Source organism: Notechis scutatus, chromosome 8, assembly GCF_049901735.1.
Source record: "Notechis scutatus isolate UNSWTSFEM ecotype Mainland chromosome 8, rNotScu1.2, whole genome shotgun sequence".
NCBI lineage: Eukaryota > Metazoa > Chordata > Lepidosauria > Squamata > Elapidae > Notechis > Notechis scutatus.
The window spans coordinates 8313550-8337997 of NC_142016.1; the positions used below are offsets into that span (position 1 = coordinate 8313550).

A 24448-nucleotide genomic window follows, 5' to 3' on the forward strand; every position below is an offset into this window, starting at 1 on the left:
AAAAGTTCCTATGGAATGGAGCTTTAGGATGGATGTCTTTGGGTAGTACATCACTCAGCAACTCGGGCTTAGATAATATCAGCTTGACTGATGTGATCCTTTCTGCTTCTGACCTTTTAGTCATCAGAAGAAAGGAACAAAGGATCCCTTCTCATTGCAGCCAAAGTGGAATAACTGGAGACTGTGCATGACCAACAGACCTATGGCACAGAGAGAAAACCCCTGCCCCCTTTAGCATATTTTCTTAGCTATATTTTCTTGGTGGACCTTCCTTCTCAAGTATCTGGGTTTGGGGAGAGGATAGGAGACAGAGGCACTTGCATATATAGGAAGGATCCACAGGGTTCTAGAGCCACCATTTTCGGCAAAAAATATGCATACTAAAAACAAAGCCAAAATGGATGTAGAAGACACTTACCCCTACGAACCCAGTTGTACACAGGTTGAACAGGCAGCTCTAAGATTCTATAGACTAAGATTTCCATGAAAGCACATTAAAATTCAAGAAAGCTTTTAAAACTAAGGACATGTACAAAAATAAGTTCATATACTCCTGTGAAAAATATACTGGAAACTGCCATCACAGATGAGGTACCATTTATTACCCACCCACCCACCCAGTTCCATTGCAACATCAAAAAATATCTTAAGTCTTTTAAAAACAAAAGAATAATATCTGTTTCATCATCTTGGTTAAAACAGAACCCCCCGTTATAGCAAACCATTACAAAACAGAAAATCAGAATCTCACATCTTAAACACAAGTCTGAATTCCTGCTTCTCTGGCCTCGTACAGTCATTATCCACCTCCATTTAAATAAATATAGCAGCTATAGTATTGTAAGAAGTGTGGCACCCAATGCCAATACATTGATATTGTACTAAGAATGTTTATCGGCACTTTATAAAGATAGTTTCACAACTCCAATGTTGCCAGGTTTGGTTCTTAAATTAGCAGATTCTCTCCACATGAAAACCATTTTACTGCATGAATTGAAAAGATGCTTTCCAGGTGGCCTTTGGCAGGAAGGAGGAAACTGACAGGCAAGGTTTGCAAACTAATCTGGTTAACAGTAGGAACATAATAAGAAATACATATCGTACTCCATCGAGATGTAAACAACTTTTTTTTTAAAGCAAGCAAAACTCAACTGCCCAAAATAACTTTTTAAAAGTACTTCTAAAAAGCTAACTTGGAAAATAGTTTGGGGCATGAATTCCTACTGAAGTAGCAATCTCTAAAACAGAAAAAAAAGTTTAAGCCTTTATGAAAACATGCTATCATTTTACCTTATGTTCACCCAGAACAATAAAACTGTGGGTCCTTGGTGTCCTCTGAGCTTGGCTGTTTCCTTGCAGATGTTTCATGACCCAACTAGGTAACATCATCAGTGCTAGAGAGGGAGGGAACTAGATGTGGCCTAGTTGAGTCATGAAATGTCTGCAAGGAAACAAACCAAGCTCAGAAAGCACTAAGGATTCCACAGTTTAACCCTGAGCTCCAAGTATTCTCTTCTATTGGTACTATAAAACTTGCATGGAGCTCCAGGGAGGTTGGACAGCCTGGATTGATAAACAGGACATGTTTTCTTTGGACAAAGAGATGATAGCTAAACATGAAGGAATCTCCCAAAGCCTGAACTTCATAGGTTCTTGCCTGTGCTGACCTCCCTGGAGTCATGCTGAGAACACAAAAGCAAAGGTAAGCGCCGTACATAACACATCCTCAACTAGGGCATTTTTCAGACCAGGAGTTTACTTCTAACCCAAGTTAGCTGCTTCTCTAATCAAAGTGATTTCAAGTGCATTCAAATTGTGCCCCTTTCCTGCGAGTCAGAATAAACTCTGCTAGGCCAGACGTGTGGTAAATGCACTTTGAGACACCATCCTATAGAAATCCACACCCATCCTTTAAAACATGGCAGAAAGTTAAAGGATCATGGCTAGGGGAGCAAAACGGGCTCAGGTTAATCAGCTCTCTGTACAAGAGATTGGCAAAGAGTGGATTCTTTTCGATGCAATATGAAGGTAAGTAATACTTCACCCAGTCAATTGATTTTCACATGGAGAGTGCTTGGTTTGTTTCAGCAGGGCAGGGTTATTCAACAATGCCCAAATGAACCATCTGCAGTACGCGTATCTGTATATATAATATAAAACCAGTGCAAATAAAGCAGACAAAAATGCAGTTCACGTGTTTACAAAGTGCAAAACGTTTCCCCAAACCCTGCCATTGAGTCAAAATGTTCACCTCTGACAATAAAATACTTTGCTTCGGTTGTCAAGTGGAATGAAACAGAGAGAGGCCCATTTACCAGATTCACATTTAGTGATCTCATTTTTAAAATGTATCTCCCACCAAACAAAATAACACGCTCAATTTCAAAACAAAAAGCCTACATAATCAAAAATAGCTTCGGAAGACTCCCTCCCACCCACCTGCATTTTGGGCTTGGCCTGATTTCATTGGGACAAGAGTTAGACTTCTGCAAAAGGCTTTGATGTAGAGGAAAAATACTCATAAAATAAGGGTTCAGCAAACAGACGTCCTGTATTACAAGGCAGCATTAAATGCTGGAGACAAAGAGCAGCATGAAAGAACTTGCCTTTTTGATTTTTTTTAAAAATCCCCTTTTGTAAGGCTTTCCTTTCAAAATTGAGGCTAATTTTGTCTGTTTAGAAGCCCAGATATGTCCATTTTTCCATCATGAAAGGCGTAAAATGCTGCTACAACAAAAACGGCTTTCCTTTAACGGCTTATTGCACTAAAAAGATAGCAAAAACAGGTTTTCAGTCCTTTAAACAAAATAGTTATGTCTCTAAACATAAAAAAACCAGGTTGCCAGTACACCCACTTAAATTAAAGCATTATTTGTCTACTAAATATAAAAGAGGGGGTGGGGGAAGTACACATGTAGATATGCGCAGGTCACATTAGAGTGAGAGGAAGCTACTCAGCTCATCTGTCTCCTTTTTAAAAACAAAAATAACTCTACTTCATCACAACATGCCACCTAGTGAAATGAAGGAAAATACATGATGCCACAAGGAGCTCAGAAGATACAGGTACAACACACAAGAGGAAACATTGGATGGAACTTTTGGATAAGCAGAAAGCAACAACATCATTAATCTGGCCAGACTGTATCAGTACTTCCGGGAGAAAAGTACATGGCAAATTTAATTCCATGATGGAAAGCGAATGGAGTGGTGCGACTCCCAAGCTATGCAGACAGACATGAAAGGCAGCAGTTGGCTAAACTACACAGGGAAGTATTAAGTGCAAGTGCGCACACTCTTTCCCACAATAGAGATGGGGCCATTCACACAAAGTAACACTTGTTCGGCTTGCATTCAAGCACAGACAACCGTGGAGGGGAAGCAGTTTGCAACCCCCACAAGGGTACAAAACAGACAAAAACACTTTTGCACACCGACCAACCCATTCCCACCTCAACATCACTTGCATTGCTCCTATAAGTTTTAATACCCTTTGTGTTGTTGTTGTTGTTTTTGTGGGTTTTTGTTTTTTTGCAGAAAGAGTTGTGCTGCTGAGCAACTTGAGGTAAAGGCATAAAAAGGATTAGACTATTACTCCTCCCCCACCCCAACCCCGAAAAAGAAACACAGAGACCCAAACACACAAAGGAAAAGATGATGACAGCAGCACTTCCCACAGGAAGCTGCTCCGAAAGCAGTTGGCTGGTTTCATATTGCATAATAAGTGGCGTGTTCTTGGTGAAGTAAACAATCTTCCTGGCATCAGGACAAGGATAAGACCTGCTCCCCATCCCCACAAAAACAGAAATCAGCTTCAGCAAGGCAGAGCTGCTCCCTCCCCATTCATCAATTGCTCTGGAAACATACACTGTATGTGACTTAATTCTTCAGTTCTTCCTTTCGTGAACAGGGTCCATCTCATTTGATCTATCTATCTATCTATCTATCTATCTATCTATCTATCTATCTATCTATCTATCTATCTGTCTTTATTTTATATATAGCTAAGCAAAGTACATGGTGCGTAAGGTGTCTTGGTGAATCTGTACAGCCTTAGCGAGGGCTTGGGGATCTCTTCCATTGCTCTGTCCAGAAACATGGCTTCCTTCGGCACTGTAGGAAGAAGAAAAAGGGAAGAGAGGATGAACAAATTCCAGAAGATCTGCAAGGCACCAGTTCTGCCCTCTTTCCTTCTTAGGCTTCTAAATGAACAAGCTCTGAAGTCAAAATTCTCTAGTATTATGTCAAACAGAGTTTACATCCAGTAGCCAACAAAAGTAACATTTTTATTCACTATCCCTTTTAACTCCCCCCAAGTTGTCAAAGATGGTGTTTTAATATTAGAATTGTTGTTGTGTAGGTTAACAAATGCAAAATAAATCTCTAGAACCAGAGTTCTAAATAATTCCTTGGGCTATATATAATGTTTATAAAAATCTGTATCTAAGGTGGTTTTCTGCAGACATGATGGGAAAACTTTTCATATAATACTGTTGATATGAAATGTAACATGGTGGACTGAATGAGCAATGCGCTTTTCTTCCTCCTTACAGTCACATACATACACAATGCATGTTTATGTATGTTGGAGATCTGTGCAAAGTTTTTCGTGTTTGAAGGACCTGAAGCTTAAAACCAACTGTTCTGAACTTACATGAGCTTCAATGTGCAAACTTTACAAAAGTGTTCTAATCTTGAAATGCCCCACTTTAAATATACCTGACTTCCAAGGCTGGGGCAGCACTGAAATATTTCAAGAGATAAGAACAGGCCTTTCAAAAGAGTTAGATGGAACCTGAAATGAATTTCACACTAAGAGTGCTATGTTGTCCATCCCAGTGTCCTTTAATCCACACTTCTTGTCAGGAAAAAATTTAGTGTAACAGATGAAAGACTATACACATGCATACTCTGGAATGCCCTATGCTGGCTGGGGAATTCTGGGAGTTGAAGTCCACCCATCTTAAAGTTGCCAAGGTTGAGAAACACTGCTATACGGAAAACATAATTTCTATTTCAGTACTGATTTCCCAAAGCCCACAGGACCCAACTAAAAGAATGTGCAATGGAGCGTAGCTAAGTCTATCCCAAGGAATCCTTTAAAAAAGCCAATGTTGCTCAGAAAATTCTGGAAAACAGAACCAACCTTTGGCTTTTAGGTAGTCAGTTAGCTGAGGGAGCAACACAAGCAGTCATTCTCACCTGTCATGTTCTTTGTCCACAAGGTGGTATCTTGCTCGGAATGCTACCAGGTGAGCGTAATAAGCTGGTGCAGGTATAGACACAGATCGTGTGCAGCGCACATAGGTGTGGCAGAGCTGGTAAGTTAGCAGCTGAAGTTCATCTGCAGTAAAACAATTGTCATCCCACAAGACATGATAGTGTGAGGGGCGGCTGGTACCCTAAGAAAAAGAAAACATGACAGTAGTTCCAGTACTTCAACTCATTAATTGTTGACCTCATATTTCTATAACTATGTTTCTCAATCTCAGCAACTGAGAGTGGACTTCAACTCCCCAAATCCCCCAGCCAGCAGAGTTGATGTCCAGGCATCTTAAAGTTGTCACAGTTGTAGAGGTGGTATTCAGCCAGTTCTGATAGGTTCTGGAAAACCAGTAGCGGAAATTTTGAGTAGTTCGGAGAACCGGTAAATACCAACTCTGGTTGGCTGCCTCCCGAGTCCCAGCTGATCAACTGGGTCTTCTTTCGTTGCTCTGCACAGAACGGAGCTGGAAAACAGGTTAGTGGGATGGGGTGGAAATGGGGATTTTACAGTATCCTTCCCGTGCCATGCTCACCAAGCCACGCCCACAGAACCGGTAGTAAAAAAAATGGAATACCACTAGTACACAGTTGTGGCTGAGGTACACTATTCTGTAACATTCCAAACGTGCAACTGTTTTTTAAAATTTATTAGGATAGGCATGGCAATTAAATGATTCTGAGCAGTCTAAGAAAGGGCTCTCATGATAAATTTTAGTTGCCCTGATACAGTCTGGGTCTGTTCTCAAAAATTGGAACTTAAAAGAGGACTCAAAAACTATCTAAACGGAAAGGTTTTCCCTGCCCAGTAATGTCTGACTCTAGGGGCCGGTGTTCATCTCCACTTCTTAGTCGAAAGGAGCCAGCATTGTCCAAAGACATTTCTGTGGTCATGTGTCCAGCGTGATTATAAGCTAAGATGCACAAAAAGCTGTTCAAAATCTATCTGCATCCCAAAGAAATGCAGAAGAGTTTATTCTGTCTGTTATTTCAGAAAACCATTTCAGTACAAACTTAAGGCAACTGGATGGAGATAGACATGTTATGTTGAAGTAACCACATCTTTTTTCTTAGGGTTATTACAGAATAGATTCCATTAGAGTTCATCACCCTGGATAGGAGAAAGCTTCTGCTTTATAGCAAATCAAGGTTTTAATGCTTATTCTAACCAATGAGTTTGCATTTGCAGAAATAACTAAATGATAAATTAGTAATTTTCCTTTAGGTTAGTCTTTGCCGATTTAAGTTTTCTCAATCAAAAACTGGACAAATATGATTTTGTTCTCATCCACTCAGTGATGCCAAATTTGGATAGGCATGACAAGAAGTATTGGCCCAGGAACTGAATGCTTCATTTTTCACCTGTATTCCTGCATGGCTACAGAGGTAAAAATCAAATTCGTAAGGATGTGTGATATCCGTATCTACTGTTGTTCCAGCAGGGATGTTTCCACTTCTTCCAACCTAGAACATAAGTAAATTAAATATTAAATTAAAAATGTGGTTTAAAAAAAAAGAAAAGTATATTTCTCAATTCTGCGATTCTAATGTCTACATTGCACAAAATCTCTTAAAGCATTATGCCTTCCATGTAGCAACTGTCAGTCAGTTTTTATGCACATTTTGTTTTTAAAACGTGATCACTTGATTAAACTTTAAATTAACTCAAAGCTATTTATAAATTAATTATACAAACCAAAGAACTTCAGCTACATCCACAAGGACCTGAGCCACCCAATACTAGTTGGCAATTTGGGGGCCTGCATTTCCAATACAGATTGGGGAAAGGTAACTTGAAGATGAGGGGATAAAATCTTTTAACAGAACCTAATCAGGAAGCCTCGGACAGAACTCTTACTCCTGTCATTATTACAAAGTCTTGGATTTCCACATGCAGGATATGTGGTAACAGCAATTATCTACTTTATAGATCTGCTGAAAGAATGGTAGCCAGTATGAAATGCTGCAAAGACTCAACTACTCTGTAGCTGTACTAAGAATGACAACTACAATTCTTGTTTGGGGGAAAAAACTGCTTGGAAATGGGACAAGACTTACCCTTTCTGTCCTATCAGCACAAAACAGCCTCGTATGATGCCTCTTCTGAACCACGATATATGTTATGCCAGGCTGATAGTCTTTTTCCAAGCTGATACAAGCCTCCCTAATTGCCAGCAGCTCATAATACAACACCTACAGAGGAGGAATAAAGGGCTTGGCTCATTCGAATAGCGATAAGCATGGGAACATCCATCAGATTTTTGTTCCAACAAACAAACACACATTATTTATCATTTTTTAGCCTCAACAAACTTCTATAGCACTATTATTCAAGCTTGGCAACTTTAAGATGGATGGGTTTCAACACCCATCTGGAAGTTGCCAAGCTTGAAAAACAGATTAGCAGAGAACAGGACTAAACTGTCTGTGTTATAACTGGAACTTTTAAAACTTTTCTGCATGTTTAACCCACCTTTCCCCCCCAAGAGTAATACATGGTTGCCATTTCATCCATGTGAAGAAGGTTGGGTTAAAGGATAGGAACAGATAAAGATTTTCAAAAAGAAATTCCTAAGCTGGAGTCATAGAAAGTGATCAATGATCAATGGAAGAACCAGCCCTATTCAACATAGTTCATAGTGGACGACATAGAAATCATTCAAGCAATGCCTTTGTTGACAGATTTTAAGGACCTTTTTGTGGCAGTGATGCTGATAATGTTCTTATTCTGGTACCTGACCATCAACAATAGGGGTCTTGATAGTGTTTAAGGGCTCACTATGATTTTCTTTTCTCTTTTTATGAATGCAAGGCTTAAGTGCTTTGGCAATCCACCACTGAACTAGTGTTTGAATTTTATTGTTAGTTGGTTTGAAATATCCCACAAACTATGCAGGACGTAAGTATGATATAAACAGATATTAATACCTGTCGAAACTGTCCTTCTGAAACTCCGTCACGATAGAAGATGATTCGTGTGGGTTTGAACCGTGTGGATTTGTAGAATTGGATAAGAAGTTCTCTAACCATGGAGGCCAAATCTTGGATAATCTCCTGGCGGGGTTTCTGGACTCTCACTGTGGCACAGTACCTGCTTGGATGAGCATCCATGCTACCTACAACCTAACAGTGAAAAAGGGATACATGAAAATGAATGAGGATTCCATAGAGGCCATGTTTCAAATATCCTTTCTTTATACCAACTGTTCCATGGCTGCTCAGCTAATAAGTAAGTATATCATCTTTTATATGGCTGTTGCTTACACTTGTCACTTGATTTTTTTAGAATGTTTTGTTAGATTTTGAATTTATATTTTCTTTTATAATTAGCATACATTCCCTCACAAGTTTATGCTTACAACAATGTCTCAGTGAGAGACACAGAATTAAGACACAGGAGTGACATTTAAGGCTGAAAAATAAGATTTTATATATATATATATATATGTTTTCTGAGGTTCTCGCGGGTATTTGTATGTGGATCTTTGGTTATTCGGGTTTTCTCCCGCGTAAGAAAAAACGCCCACACAGCATGAATAAAAGAGATGACACCTCCCGCTTACCAGCCATTTGGAAACCCGCCCTCATGAACAGACGAGTACCCAACATGATAAATGACACCAGACCCACACCCATGAGGGCCACACAAGATGCCACCACCACACTTCCACGTAAAAATCAGACTCACACCCACACAGAAGATGAGACACGACCACAGACCAGAAGCCGCACTGCAGCTGCATCACTACCCACTTCAAACTCCTCTGAACCATACATGAAGCGAACTGACCCCCACCATGAAGATGTGGCACGACCACGAACTCGAAGCCAAACGAACACAGACCCAGACCCCAAACTCAAAGCCATATTAAAAACCCAAAATGCTACATCACAGCCACCCGCTCAGGACATCACATCAGAAAACTCAAGAAATTACACCTCAAGAACTCAAGAAGTCACAACACAGCAAATGACCCAGGATATCACAGCACAAGACCAAGGATACCACAGCAATAAATCTCACAAGGTCATCACACAACCCATTACCCAAGCTGTTACTACACAGGAGGCTAATCGAAAAGAGATCAAAACACAAACGACCCAGGAGATTACAACGCAAGACCCAGGATACCACAACAAAGAACTCACAAGCCCATCACACAACCCATTACCCAAGCCGTTAAAACACAAGAGGCTAACGACCCAGGAGATGACAGCACAAGATCCAGGATATCTCTACAACAAAGGCCATTACACAGCCCATTATACCAACATCAACTCCATCAACCAATCAAGAGGCTGCAGCACAGCCAACCAGCCCAGCACACCATCCCCACCACTTGTATATATAGAGAGATGGCAGCTCGGTCACACACTGCTTGCACTGGCACTAAGCCGAAAGCACCAGCCTGAAGATGGCGAGTGGGACCTCGCCGAAACGTTGCCTAGATACTTTGAATCTTACGCGGGAGAAAACCGAATAACCAAAGATCACATATATATATATATATATATATATATATATATATATATATATATATATATATATATATATATATATATATATCACTCTGAATCACTCTGAGAAGCACAGAGCGGAAGACACAAGCCTGAAGATGATGAATGAGACTTCATCGAAACGCGTTGCCTAGATACTTCCAATCTTACGCGGGAGAAAACCGAATAACCAAAGATCCACATATATATATATATATATATATATATATATATATATATATATATATATATATATATATATATGGCCTTCAGCTTTGTTCGGTATTTTCCACGTCATAGTAGTGGTGCTTTTAAAGTTGTAGCAGCGTTTCAGCAGAATCTCATCTGCCACAATACAGAAGCCTGATGATGGCAGATGAGATTCTGCTGAAACGTTGCTAACTTTAAAGCACCACTACTATGACGTGGAAAATACCAACAAAGCTGAAGGCCATACATGTAAGTACCACGAAAACTTAAGATATATATATATATATATATATATATATATATATATATATATATATATATATATATATATATATATATATATATATAATCGTAGATTTTAATGGGTACAGGTATGTAGGTCTAGGTGTTTGGATCTTTTCCCGTGTAAGATTAAGAGTATTTGGCGACATTCGGCGAGGTCCCACTCGCCATCCTCAGGCTGGTGCTTTCAGCTTCGTGCCAGTGCAAGCAGTGTGTGATTGGAGCTGCCGTCTCTCTATAAATACTGGTGGTGGGGCTGGTGTGCTGGGCTGGTTGGCTGCACTGCCGCCTCTTGATTGGTTGATGGAGTTGATGTTGGTATAAAGGGCTGTGTGATGGCCTTGTGAGTTTTGTTGTGGAGATATCCTGGATCTTGTGCTGTAATCTCCTGGGTTGTTTGTTTTATAGTGATTTTTTTTCCATTAGCCTCTTGTGTTTTAACGGCTTCGGTAATGGGTTGTGTGATGGGCTTGCAAGTTCTTTTGTTGTGGTGTCCTGGGTCCTGAGTTGTAATCTCCTGGGTCGTTTGTGTTTTGAACTCTTTTCCATTAGCCTCCTGTGTTGTAACGGCTTGGGTAATGGGTTGTGTGATGACCTTGTGAGATTTATTGCTGTGGTATCCTGATTTGTCCACAGACTAGAGAAATGCCAGAAACCCAACCCTTCCCCACAACAACACATGAAACAAACAGGACACAACATATCAGACAGAACCCTCACCATAGCAGAAACCAATGTCCTTTCCAAAGGATTCAACTTTGCAGTCACCCCCAAACGCATCCCCACTGAAAACATTATATGCGGAGTTGAAGCTAGCCTAACCAAAATCAACCCAGATGCAGCCAACAAAATCAGACTTGAAGTCACCAACGTCCTCTGCTCCAACAACCCACCCAGAAGCAACCTACACAGAGAAGAACAAAAAGCACTTACCAACCTGAGGAAAGACAGCAACATAGTCATTCTCCCAGCAGACAAAGGCAACACCACAGTCGTAATGAACACATCGGACTACCACTCCAAACTATCCAACCTACTCCAAGACCCCGCCTACACACCTCTGAATATTGACCCCACCACCTACCTAGAAAAAACCACCAAATCCAAAATAAAAGTGTCTCCCATCAGTGAAGAGATCCAGCAGAGAATCATCCCCAGAGAAAAATCATCCAGATGCCCTAAGCTCTATGGCCTCCCCAAGATACACAAAGTTGCAGATCAACCCCATCAACCAATCAAGAAATGACAACACAGCCAACTTCCCCACCAGTATTTATAGAGAGACGGCAGCTCCAATCACGCTTTGCTCGCACAAGCACAAAGCCGAAAGCACCAGCCTGAAGATGGCGAGTGGGACCTCGTCGAAACGTTGCCAAAATACTCTCAATCTTACATGAGAAAAGACCCGAACACGCCAAGACCTGCATACCTGTACCCATGAAAATCTACAAATATATATATAATATTTTTTATTTATCTAAATATTTATCCATCTGAACTATTTTTGGAGAGAAGAACTACGCACTTCCCACATGCTTCATCACTACTTAACAAATGCCTTCTCTCCTTTAATAAGATAAATGGACAGCAAAGTTAAATGCAATGATTCACAGAACCCAGATGTGTAGAAACTACAAGTAACCCTCAAAAATCTTTCATCTTTACCAGAGACGGTGATAATCCCCACACGATGAAAAATTAAGCTGAAGGAATGCCTGATAAATCCATGACACACAAAGAACTGGATTAAAGCAATCGAAATAAATTCATTCTGTTTCAATCCAAGTTCCTCAGTTTTCTCATTCAAATTATTTGGGGGCGGGGAGGGAAGGAAGAGGGAGGAAGGGAGACCCATAAATACAACGCAGCTTACAGCAGCAATGGAAGGCTTCTTTCCATCCCCAGCAGGTGGATGAGTAACATCGGCTCCCAAGAAGATCACTGGTTGTTGGAACACAGAAGGTCTTTTAAAAAAAAGGGACAAATCAACCGCAGTATTAATATCTAAATGGTGGTCAGCAGGCCCTGGGTTACATTACATGCACCTCACTTTTGGAAGGAAAGAAAGGCAGATGCTTCTGGCATGTAGCCAGTAATGTAACAAATTCATGGCTAACTCCTGCATATTATAGAATTTAGTTTCTTTGAAAAAAAATTAAATTTACATGTGAAACAAAGAGCATACTCTGTCATTATAGAGAATGCCCCCTGTGCTAAAGTAAACATCAATGTAGAGTATTCATTCCTTGCCTGAATGTGCGTCTTCTCAGATCTGCAATCAGAATTTATAGCAGCATACAGGTAGTTTTCTCTTTACAAAGAATTGCTTAGCAATCGTTTGAAGATATAATGGACCCTCCATGGCACTTACAACCTGGTCCCAAAGTTTCGATGGTCATCACACATCTCATGGTCATGTAATTACATCAGGTGCTCAGCAACTGGTCTGCATTTAGGGCCATTTGCAGCATCCAACTGTGTTTTATTATGCTTTTGCCTGAAAACCAGCATTTTCGGCTAAAACACCCCATAATAAACAATGGGCAATAATCATGCTTGCTTTAGGGTCACCATATTCACTTAACCATCATCTCAAAAAATGGTCAAAAAATTAGGTCAGACACATGAGTGATCCGTTCTACAACAATCACAACTGTAAATGGGCAAGCTCCGTTACGAACATAAATTAGGGACTATCTGTACCATTTTAAAAATTCCAATTTGATCACCAAAAAAACACTTCAAAGCAACCAACACGATTTTGGTTATTAAAGTAATCAGGTATCGCAGCCATGTTAAAAGATTTGTATCTAAAAAATTGCCACATTAAACATTGCAATTCCAGAGTTTTGATGCATGCACTCTATATGCCAAATTCAAGGAAGCATTAAGGAAAGATTCTTACCGTTGATGAGGTACAAGGATATTGTTGATTCCTCCCAATTTTACATTAATCTTTAGGCACAAGTTTGAGAGGGTCTGAGGAGACGTTTTTATGACATTCTTGACTTGAACACACTGTGTAGCCATCCCCAGAAGCGTGTCCCCCACACGTTTCACCTCCGCTAAAAAAAAACCAAGCATTAATATGAACAATTTTCAAAGTTTTAAGGAACGGTTCTAAAATCTAACATTGCAATACCGTTATCGGCTTACTGAAGATCATGCCCAGATTTTCTTATCAGTCAGTATTAGCCTTTCCCAACTGATGTCCTCCAGATGGGCTGGATCATAGCTTACATTATCTTCCTTTCAATCATTTTAAATAAATGAATAAATAAAACATATCCAGGGGACAGCCAGTTGGGAAGCATCTTGATCTAAATCTTGACCATTTTAAGACCAATGAACTTCAACTCCCAGAATTCCCCAATCACCAGGTTCTGCCTCTACTGCTATGCGTTTTGCCAGGACTAATCATCCCTAGAGGTTTTGAGGAGTAAGATGGAACAAAACCAAGGAAGCTTAGTTCAACGAGGGAGATCAATATCAGAAGAAAAACCCCAACCGGTTCCCCCTCTAGCCCTCATCAAAACATTCAAAGCTCTCAAAGTCAGAAGTCTCCAGAAGAAGCCCTTCATATAAACAAAGTCCTGAAAACACAGATTACTTTCAAATATTTATTCCTATTGTTTTTCCCTTGCTTTTATCATCTATCCACACAATATTCTCTGAAAACATTAAAGATTTAGAATCTATATGGTGATGCAAAGAACAAAACATATTAAAAAGCGTTACTTTCTTCCACATGGTGCAAAGTCTTTCCCACAGACGTTCTTCTTCCAATCAAGAGGTATACAGATATCTAAAAATTAGAATATTGTGCAAAAATTCATTTATTTCAGTAATGCAACTTAAAAGGTGAACATAATATATGAGATAGACTCATTACATGCAAAGCAAGATAGTTCAAGCCGTGATGTGTCATAATTGAGATGCTTATGGCTTATAGCTCATGAAAACCCCAAATCCACAATCTCAGAAAATTAGAATATTGTGAAAAGGGTCAATATTCTAGGCTCAAAGTGTCCCACTCTAATCAGCTAATTAAGCCATAACACCTGCAAAGGGTTCCTGAGCCTTTAAATGGTCTCTCAGTCAGGTTCAGTTGGAAGGCACAATCATGGGAAAGACTGCTGACCTGACAGTTGTGCAGAAAACCATCATTGACACCCTCCATAAGGAGGGAAAGCCTCAAAAGTTATCTGCAAAAGAAGTTGGATGTTCCCAAAGTGCTGTATCAAAGCACATTAATAGAAAGTTATGTGGAAGGGAAAAGTGTAGAAGAAAAAGGTGCACAAGCAGCAGGGATGACCACAGCCTGGAGAGGATTGTCAGGAAAAGGCCATTCAAAAGTGTTGGGGACTTTCACAAGGAGTGGACTGAGGCTGGAGTCGGTGCATCAAGAGCCACCACACACAGACGGATCCTGGACATGGGCTTCAAATGTCATATTCCTCTTGTCAAGCCGCTCCTGAACAACAAACAACGTCAGAAGCGTCTTACCTGAGCTAAAGAAAAACAGACCTGGGCTGTTGCTCAGTGGTCCAAAGTCCTCTTTTCTGATGAGGGCAACTTTTGCATCTCATTTGGAAACCAAGGACCCAGAGTCTGGAGGAAGAATGGAGAGGCACACACTGCAAGATGCTTGAAGTCCAGTGTGAAGTTTCCACAGTCTGTGTTGATTTGGGGAGCCATGTCATCTGCTGGTGTTGGTCTGTTGCTATCTAAGGTTCTCTGTTGTATTTATACTGTGCTTATACTTTGATATTTTTGTTTACTGTAAATGACAAAGGCAACCAGTAAGAAGACTTTGTAATTGGATATTTTTTGGACTGATAAACGTATAGGACCTGGATCATTTATTGGACTGTGCTATATTTCTTAAAGTAAACTAACTCAATTTAGTGTATTTGTGTGTGACTGAATAATTATTCATAACTACTCTCATAAACGTTTCCATGTGCATGTCCTTGTTACTCAAGGGTTATTCTGTACATATCATAACATTGGTTACTGTGCTTCATTAAGTCCAGAGTCAATGCAGCCGTCTACCAGGAGATTTTGGAGTACTTCATGCAGATGAGCTTCATGGGGATGCTGACTTCATTTTCCAGCAGGACTTGGCACCTGCCCGCACTGCCAAAAGCACCAAAACCTGGTTCAATGACTATGGGATTACTGTGCTTGATTGGCCAGCAAACTCGCCTGACCTGAACCCCATAGAGAATCTATGGGGCATTGCCAAGAGAAAGATGAGAGACATGAGACCGAAGAATGCAGAAGAGCTGAAGGCCCCTATTGAAGCATCCTGGTCTTCCATAACACCTCAGCAGGGCCACAGGCTGATAGCTTCCATGCCACGCCACATTGAGGCAGTAATTGCTGCAAAAGGGGCCCAAATCAAGTACTGAGTACATATGCAAGCTTATACTTTTCAGAGATCCGATATTGTTCTATGTACAATCCTTGTTTTATTGATTGCATGTAATATTCTAATTTTCTGAGATTGTAGATTTGGGGTTTTCATGAGCTGTAAGCCATAATCATCTCAATTATGACACATCACGGCTTGAACTATCTTGCTTTGCATGTAATGAGTCTATCTCATATATTAGTTTCACCTTTTAAGCTGCATTACTGAAATAAATGAACTTTTGCACGATATTCTAATTTTTTGAGTTTCACCTGTATTTCACTGACTTCCTGAAGAACTTTATCCCAAAGCCCATCCTCTTCTCAGCTCCCATAATGTAACAAGAAACATGAAAAGCTGGCATTTCTATTGTTACCTGATTTGCTGTGTCCTCAACCTTAGCTTCATACAGAATCTATTGCTTTAAGATTATTTACTTTTGTTCTCAAGTCTTCTTAAGGCAATTCAAAACAAGCAGAATTCATACAAAGCATTTGGATATTTATTTACCATACACTGGGGTCTTTCCGGGCAAGATGACGATGATGAGCTGGAGTCCTGAATATGTGTTTTTAAGGTGTCGGAACATGGGCTCCACACTGTCAGCACCTTGGGCATATTTACAGAAGCAAGGCTGGCCCTGGATTGGCATCCCTGCATCCTTAGAAATTTTGCGCAGCTGGTCCGTGAAACCCCTGGCAACAAATAAAATAAAAAAACAAATAAAAACTGGATGAAAGGAGAAAAGAGGTTATTCATGTTTGTTCCCCTTTGCTCTAAAAGTGAGAGTTAATGGCTCATTTAGATAGTGTTCAGAGAGTGACAACCAGAGCTGAAGGCTATTATCATTAATACAGGTAGTCCTTGACTTACAACCATTCATTTTGTGACAAAGTTACAACAGTACTGAAAAAAGTGACGGATGACCATTTTTCACACAATTATTGCAGCATCCCCATTGTTACATGATCAAAATTCAGATGCTTTGCAACGGAGCCATATTTATGACAGTTGCAGCATCCTGAGGTCATGTGATCAACTTCTGCAACCTTCTAACAAGCAAAGTCAATGGGAAGCCAAATTCACTTTAACAACTGTGTTACTAAATTGACATTTGCAGTGATTCACTTAACAAATGTATCAAGGTCGTAAAATGGAGCAAAACTCACTTAACATATGTCTCACTAAGCAACTTAGAAACGTTGGGCTTGTGGTCATAAGTTGAACACTATCTGTACTAACGAGAATGAGTTTCAGCAAGTTTTGAAGCCAAAGATGATAATCACAGGCTAGTATTAACCACCTAATGTAATTCTGAATAACAAGAATATTAATTATAACATTATAATTATATACTGTTATGGTTTTTTTATTAGACTGAAATGAGAGATTTTAAAGTATTAAGAAGGAAAATGCAGATGGATTATATGGTTTAGGAAACTGAAATGAAGCAGAGGACTGACATCAATTCCCTCAACTTCCATGAATACTTCATAGCTTACACTATTTTCAAAACAACCAAAACAATGTCTACATACATGGACATCACCAGACGGAGAACAAAGAAATCAAATTGACTATATTATTGTTAAAAAAGAGGTGGAGCATATCAATTATAGGATCAAAGGCATGGCCGGGTGCTGACTGTGGAACAAGATCATGAACGGCTCATGTGCAAGTTCTAGATTAAGCTAAAGAAGAAAACCAACTAGGTTACTCAATGGGTTTTTTAGCATATACCCACCATTTTTAAGGAGGACACGTTGGATTCTCAAGCCTGACTGACAAGAGAACCAGATATACTGAGGAATGGACTGAAGGAAATTGTTATGAATGAATGTGAAAAGCTATTGCCAAACATGGAGAAACAGAAGACAGCAAACTGAATGTCAGAATGAAGTGCAGGAATTGCCAAGAGAAGCCAACCCAGAAAGATTAAAAATTCAGGGGGAAAAACTTTTGAATATTAGAGAGCTGTTTAAAAAGATGAGAAGCAATATTACAACATCTATAAAAACACTGAAAATTGAGAAAATCTATCTATGTGGTCACTAGGAATCAAACATAACTTGATGGCACATAATCAGTCACTTTTTTTTTGAACAGCAAAGTATTTTTAGAGATCAAGGATAAACCAAAAAGCAGAGAATCAGTGATGTAGCCTTGCTATCAAAATACATCTATGTAAGGCCAAAGGGAAGCAACTCATATCTTGAATAGGCTTACTTTAGTATTTCTTCGCGACACTGCCTCTGTGTTGCAAAGCAAGCAATGGCCCACATCTTGATTTCCACACCTGTGTGAAACTGTTTCCCCCGCATATCCCATACACCATGGCTTGGTGTTGCCACTGTTCGATTCTAAATAAACAAACAGAAATATCAATATGCTTGCAGTTTACACAATGAGCATTAGATGTCATATCATAGATGCATATACCTAGACAGGGAAATGAAATCACTAACCAAGAGAGTCCAAAACTACAAATCCAATTATATAAGAATAAATCCAGAGAAGAGTTTCTTACCCGCCCTCCATACTGCAACATGGGAGCTGGGAGCACACGCCCCGTCACATGAGCCATCTCATCACGCACTTTAAACTGGAATTCCTGAACAAAAGGGTCAGCATCGTAATTTGCACTTCGCACCTGAAGAAAAGAGGAGATTAAAAAGGGGATAATGTGATAATACAATAGCTAGCGTCAATGCTTACACAATAATAAACTGGTATGATTAAAAAAGAGAGGAGACATTTGGGATATGAGGACCCAAACAGGAACAAGTACACTGGATCCTCAATGACCCCTCCAGCTGGCTTTATCTATTTTTCTAATTCACAGGCAAACTAACCAGTCTGCTGATTTCTTCTTGTCTGTCAGGTGCAGATCTGGCTGTTGCTTTTATCATTGTTGATGTTTGATTGTCTGTAAGCTTCTTAATACATCGCTGGCCTGCCACGATGTTACACACCTGCAAAAATATTATATGTTAATCTTATTATAACCAATGAACAAATGATGGAGCTGTAAAATTGTGAGCAGCATGCAATGTGTCTTATATAAGAGGTGAAACTCCACTTCCACCCAAATAACTTGCTGTGATAATGTTGTCCAAATGGAATTCTGCAGATGTATATTTAACTGCCAGAATTTCCCAGGGGATATGAAGACCTGGGCTGAGAAGTCTGGGAACCGAAGGTCACCCAGGTTTGAGAAGCATATTCTGCATCAATATACTTTTGTGAATTGGCTGGATAGTATTGTTTAATTGATTTAGTGCCATTAGGCATGGATCAATCCTTACCAACCATATAGATTTTCCTCCAGGATGATTAATCCCTATTTGGTCTTTCAGGTCTTTAAGTGGTAAGATACTATTATACTTTTTTTTAAAATAAAACCTGAAAGCTTCTACAGCCAGTGTTTTTCAGCTTTACACTGCGCCAAAGAATAGTGACTCTTTACAAACCTAACAAATACATTAGAACATAAAGTTTCATGAGCAAAGAGTGATTTAGACTCATGGTTATCTTTAGTTCATAGGATCACATGTACTAAATATATGCATCATTGAAAAAAAATTAACTTTCAAATCTGCAAATGAAAATTCTGAGGTCTTCAAATGTTTCAGAGATTGTGATATTAAATACATTACTTCAAGAGGCAGATAGGTGTGTTTCTGCTCCTGTCCCACTTGTAGACAAGGAAGATGAGGGTATTTCAGCTGTAGGTTGTACTTTTCTCTGAAATACTGTGCTACTGTTCTCTCTACAGTCTGACCGTTTTCTAACTGCAATGGAAATCTGGAAAGCGGAATTGAAAGAACAGTTAATTTGCACAAGTCTGTGAATCTATGTATCTTTTTCCTCCTGTATTATATACAGGTAGTCCTTGAATGACAACTGTACATTTAATGATGGTTTGAAATTATAACGATCTTGGAAAAAGGGATTCATTTAATGCCCATGGTAAAAATGGTTGCAAAACTGGGCCTAGTCATGAGCATTTGCTTAACAATTGCATTGTTTAGCAACTAAAATTTTGGTCCCAGCTGGAATTATAAATCAAGAATGACCTGTATATTATCTTGTAGCCACATATGTTAACTGTGTAGTTTAGCCATGTACTTACGTCTGATGACTAGCAGGTCTCCGTGTAACATTACAGACACGGTATTTCCGCCTCATCGTTCCACAATGAGTCACTTCAACCTTCAGACCTGGATAAAAAAAGATAAAGAAAATACAGACGTCAGAGAATGCCTGTATACACATAAGATGTTTTGTAACAGAACTTATTCATCCCTTCCTTCCATAAGATTTGCTATAATTTCTACATATACCATTGGAAGAAAAAAATAAGAATGTTTAGACATTCCTAATGTATCCCACAGATTTGTGGCCCCTAAGCCTTCCCACAAAACAGGACTAGGCGATATTTTACAGTGGTGCTTTATTTCTTTTTTAAAATTTCCCTTTTGTATATTTTTTTCAACCTCAAGAGCTGATGTCACCAAAATGAAATAGAATGATGGTTCTTCCTCTTTTCTCTTAATTTTATGGGATTGCTATGCTACTGCTGTGATGACTGATGTGTTAATCCAAAGGATTAATCCAAAGGTTTAAAACACTACTGTTATTCCTCTTATATTAGAAATGAAAACTGTGCCACTATTTGGTGGTTTCTAAATTTCAATGGCCCAATTTTGGAGGGCCTCTGGGTTTCCAATAAAGGGGGAGACAGTTAACCTGATCAACAGCAGTTTAAATGTATCTTTTCTAAGCATGCCAAATCCAAAAACCAATTTCATGAATGTTAATGGGTTAGCTTGAATTTTTCCAAAAGGTGACCCAGCGAAAGGCTCTGTTATATAGGAAAACCCAGTGGGCTATGAAAACAAGTTGATTTGGATGTCAGAAAAAGGGCGTTGGTACTTACCAGATACGACCGTTCTCTGTGAGCTGCGACGAGCATCCAGAAGTGGGAGGTGCTTAGTCTCTGCTCAGATAGGCTGGGCTTAATTGATAGGATGCTCCTCCTCCTCCCCGGGCTCCTCCCTAGCGTCCCCCAGTTTTGGTGAAGACCAAGTGATGCAACCCTCGCCCTCTCTCTCTCTCTTTTTTACATATCTCCAGATTAGTCATTGGCCGGAACAGGATCCCACCAGACGGAAATTGGGTGGGGTTGGATGATTGTCGCAGCTCACAGAGAACGGGCGTATCAGGTAAGTACCAACGCCCTTTCTCCAATGAGCTGCTCCGAGCATCCAGAGAGTGGGACATACCAAAGCTTGGCTTGTCCTACGGGAGGGTCTCCACCTGGGTTGGAGCACCCCCATTGTCCGAGTGGACACGTTGCAAAGCCCTCCTACCAAAGGAGACTTCAGCAGAGGCAAAAACATCAATTTTGTAATGCCTAATGAAAGGCGATGGGGAAACCCATGTTGCCGCTCGACATATTTTTGCTATAGGAGCTTGAGTAGCCCAAGCCACTTAAGTTGCGGCACTCCTGGTTGAATGCGCTGTTATGCCCCTAGGCACTGGTAATGATTGAGTCTTGTACTCCTTGGCTATTGCGGCTTTCAGCCACATGCCTATAGTAGGAGGTGAGACCTTGTGTCCCTGAGTGGTTGGCTGAAAGGATACAAAAAGGGCTTCAGTCTTCCGAGAAGGAGCCGTTCAATGTAAGTACGTACGGAGAGCTCTGCGGACATCCAATCGATGCCATTGATGTTCTAGTCCCTGAGAAGGCCTCGGGCAAAAGTTCAGGAGAACAAGTTCTTGTGCCCTGTGGAAGGCAGAATTGACTTTCGGTATGAATGTGGGGTCTGGTCGAAGAACCACTCTGTCAGCATGAAAAATATAAAGGTCTTGTCGGGCCAATAGAACCGCTATTTCTGAGATACGTCGTGCTGATGTTATTGCTACTAGGAAAACTACCTTGTATGTGAGAAAATGGAGACTGGTAGTTTTCAGTGGTTCAAAGGGGCCCTTCATGAGAGCTGTGAGTATTTCCAGTAAGTGACTGATCACTGTCTCCATCAGGTTCCTTTTAACAGGGTCTCTGGAGAGAGAGGGCATTTCATGAAAAAGTTTGGGGGTGTGGATTGGAATTCTAGAGCCAGGCCAAATCTGAATGGTGTCGCAAACCCAGGAATCCAATGTAGAGGAGTCCCAACGGTCTGCAAAGAGCCTTAATCGTCCTCCAATGGGAGCATAATCCCTGGATTTATTTTAGACGACGGAAACCTCTGTTTCCTGTTCCCCTAAAAGGTCTTTTCCCTTGTCCTCCCCTGCGAGTTCTGTCAGCAAATTCCGATCTATCAGACTGTTGAGCGCCCCTATATCCCGATACTCTCTGGAATCTAGGAGAGAATGGACCTTGATAATAGGGGCGAAAGGAACCTCTCCAAAAGGGCTGATAGATGGTGTTTGATTTCGTTGTATGAGGTGCAATGACAATAAAGTAAACTAAACCAAACTAATAATTTCTGTTGTCTGAGTGACGAAGGAGGGAGGGGAGAATCTTCTTCTTGCTTCTGGTCTCAATTAGAAGCAGATCCAGGGCAGTGCCAAACAATTTATCACCTGAAATTGGGGAAGAGGCCAGCTTCCATTTGTGTTGGGTATCAGCTTGCCAATGCCTAAGCCACAGCAATCGGCGGGCTGTAACCTGCGATGCCATGGCTCACGCTGAAAATATGACTGAATTGAATGTAGCATCCACAGAGAACTCTGCAGCTGCAATCAGTTTGGTGATGTCCTGATGTGCCCTGATATTAGAATTTGGTATGGTGTCCCTCAGGTGACGGAGCCATCTGAGGGAAGACCTAGTGAAGAAGGATGCGGCTGTCGCCGCCCTTATGGCCCACGCATTGGACCGATGTGCCTTTCGGAGTGCTATCTCGGCTTTCTTCTCCTCTGGCTTAAGGGCCTCCTCTGCTTCGGTGGGAATAGCGGAGGAGGATGCCAAGGCCACCACTGGCTCATCTACTTCAGGGGTATTCAGGGAATTAGAAAATTCTGAAGCTAAATTAAAGAATTTCTTATCAAAACTTGTGGGGGCCGGCTACCCTGATGCTGAAGCCCACTGTTTCTGGACCAGATCTGAAAACATTTGCGGGACTGGGATAACGTCAGCTTCGTTAATGGGCTGTGAGAAAATCAAATCCTCTGATTCTACTTGAGATTCTGGTTGTTAAACAGAGGGAGATTTTTCAAGGCAAGCTGTGGTTTTTTGCCTTGAAGAGGAGGGATTTGAAAAGCTGTGGACAGAACAGCCCCGTAAAGGTAGGATGGTCAGGCATGATGCTCTCATCATCTGACATGCCTCTTTCTAGGGGGTCCGCCTCCAATAGGACTTCACTATCATGAACTGATACTGCGTCTACTTGCTCCATTTGGTCCTCTCCTTCTCCCTCCTCCTGTAAATCATGTGAATACATGTGGAAAATCATAGAGAGCTCCCCTTGAGGAGGTACCTGAGGGTAACGCAGGTCAGTTCTACATAGAGATCTTACTGACTGTGAGTCGCATTCCGACACTGGGATCTGTCTGGCCATCATGGATTGTTGCAACCCCGCTGCGATTCCTCTGTGGATCGCCAACTCCATCCATGCTTTCATTGTTTCTGGAACCTCGCCTGGCAGGAACTCCTCCTGGCGTAGGCCAGCCGCTGTTGGCATGAAGGTCGCCATGAAAGTCCACACGATGCAACGTGATAATGGCAGTGTCCGTTAGATTGTGCGCTAAAATGGCCACCGGGCCCCAGTTTAAGAAGGTGGTGGCCGTAGTTTGGCGCCAACACAGCAGTAACCTTTGCCACCCAATCAACTGAAAAGAAACGGCTACTCTGTGATTGAGCGGTGAGGAGGGGAGAATAAGGGCTCCGACGCCCCACCCCTGTGTTCTCCGAGGGGAGGAATCGCCACTGGCGAAGGAATGAGAGAGAAAAGCGCGCTGTCTTTGAACAGCGCAAAAATCGAATCACAATGGCAAGGACAGAAGCATTTGGCAAAAGAAGGGAAAGCCGCGTTCTCTTAAGGAGGCATGACTGCTGTTACGGTAGCGAGGCTATGAGTGTTGTGGTTGCGAATGCGGTCGGATCGCCAAAGACAATCTGCTATTCATTCCGACTGCTTCCTCTCTAATTGCAGTCGGAGCTTGGAGGAAAGAGAAAATTTAGAAAGCTGGTTCGTTTTAAAACTATCCAAACCTCAAAGTGTTCCTGCTCCGGCCAAGGATAAGCTGCCTATCGCACCAAAAGCTGAGCTAAAACTGGGGGACGCTAGGGAGGAGCCCGAGGAGGAGTAGGCGCATCCTATCAATTAAACCCAGCCTATCCTAGCAGAGACTAAGCACCTCCCACTTCTGGATGCTCGGAGCAACTCATTGGAGAATGGCATTTTCTTTCTCCCACCACAAAGAATACAGACAGCACCTGAAGGATTTTTTCCCTGTTGATGCTTCCTTCCTGCTCACTGTATCTGGGAAAATAAAGCTCTAAAACTCCCCCCGCCAAAAAAAAATCAAGCCAAACACGTGCATCCTGTTAGCTCCTTTGTGCAAGGAATACAACTTTTGGGAGACAACCATGTTTCGTTGAGAGTGTCTTTTTCCCTATTTTGTGAACGTTCATATATTTTTTAATGAAAATGAGTATGAGTGAACATTGGAGAGAACAAGGACTTCCTTCCTTCTCAAAAGTCTGTCCATTTCTAGTGTGGAAGGAAGTCATAGCCTGTGAAGGCTACAAGGAAATGAAACAGCAAACCTGATCCA

At 40.9% G+C, this 24448-nt stretch overlaps 1 protein-coding gene across 2 annotated transcripts in view; it reads right to left on the reverse strand.

Annotated features, from left to right (window-relative positions):
- Positions 1 to 3128: 3128 nt before the first annotated feature.
- Positions 3129 to 24448, reverse strand: part of AGO3 (argonaute RISC catalytic component 3) — a 48624-nt gene continuing 27304 nt past the window's right edge. For both annotated transcript variants that reach the window (XM_087970562.1, XM_087970563.1), the window contains exons 7-19: positions 19800 to 19887; positions 19324 to 19471; positions 18520 to 18639; positions 18195 to 18317; positions 17894 to 18027; positions 16178 to 16362; positions 13157 to 13316; positions 12125 to 12215; positions 8191 to 8385; positions 7321 to 7455; positions 6625 to 6726; positions 5203 to 5402; positions 3129 to 4113 (exon numbers count right to left, since the gene is read on the reverse strand). In XM_087970562.1, coding sequence (XP_087826688.1) covers positions 4005 to 4113; positions 5203 to 5402; positions 6625 to 6726; positions 7321 to 7455; positions 8191 to 8385; positions 12125 to 12215; positions 13157 to 13316; positions 16178 to 16362; positions 17894 to 18027; positions 18195 to 18317; positions 18520 to 18639; positions 19324 to 19471; positions 19800 to 19887 — 1790 coding nt within the window. In that variant the 3' untranslated portion in view covers positions 3129 to 4004. The remainder of the gene's footprint in view (positions 4114 to 5202; positions 5403 to 6624; positions 6727 to 7320; positions 7456 to 8190; positions 8386 to 12124; positions 12216 to 13156; positions 13317 to 16177; positions 16363 to 17893; positions 18028 to 18194; positions 18318 to 18519; positions 18640 to 19323; positions 19472 to 19799; positions 19888 to 24448) is intronic.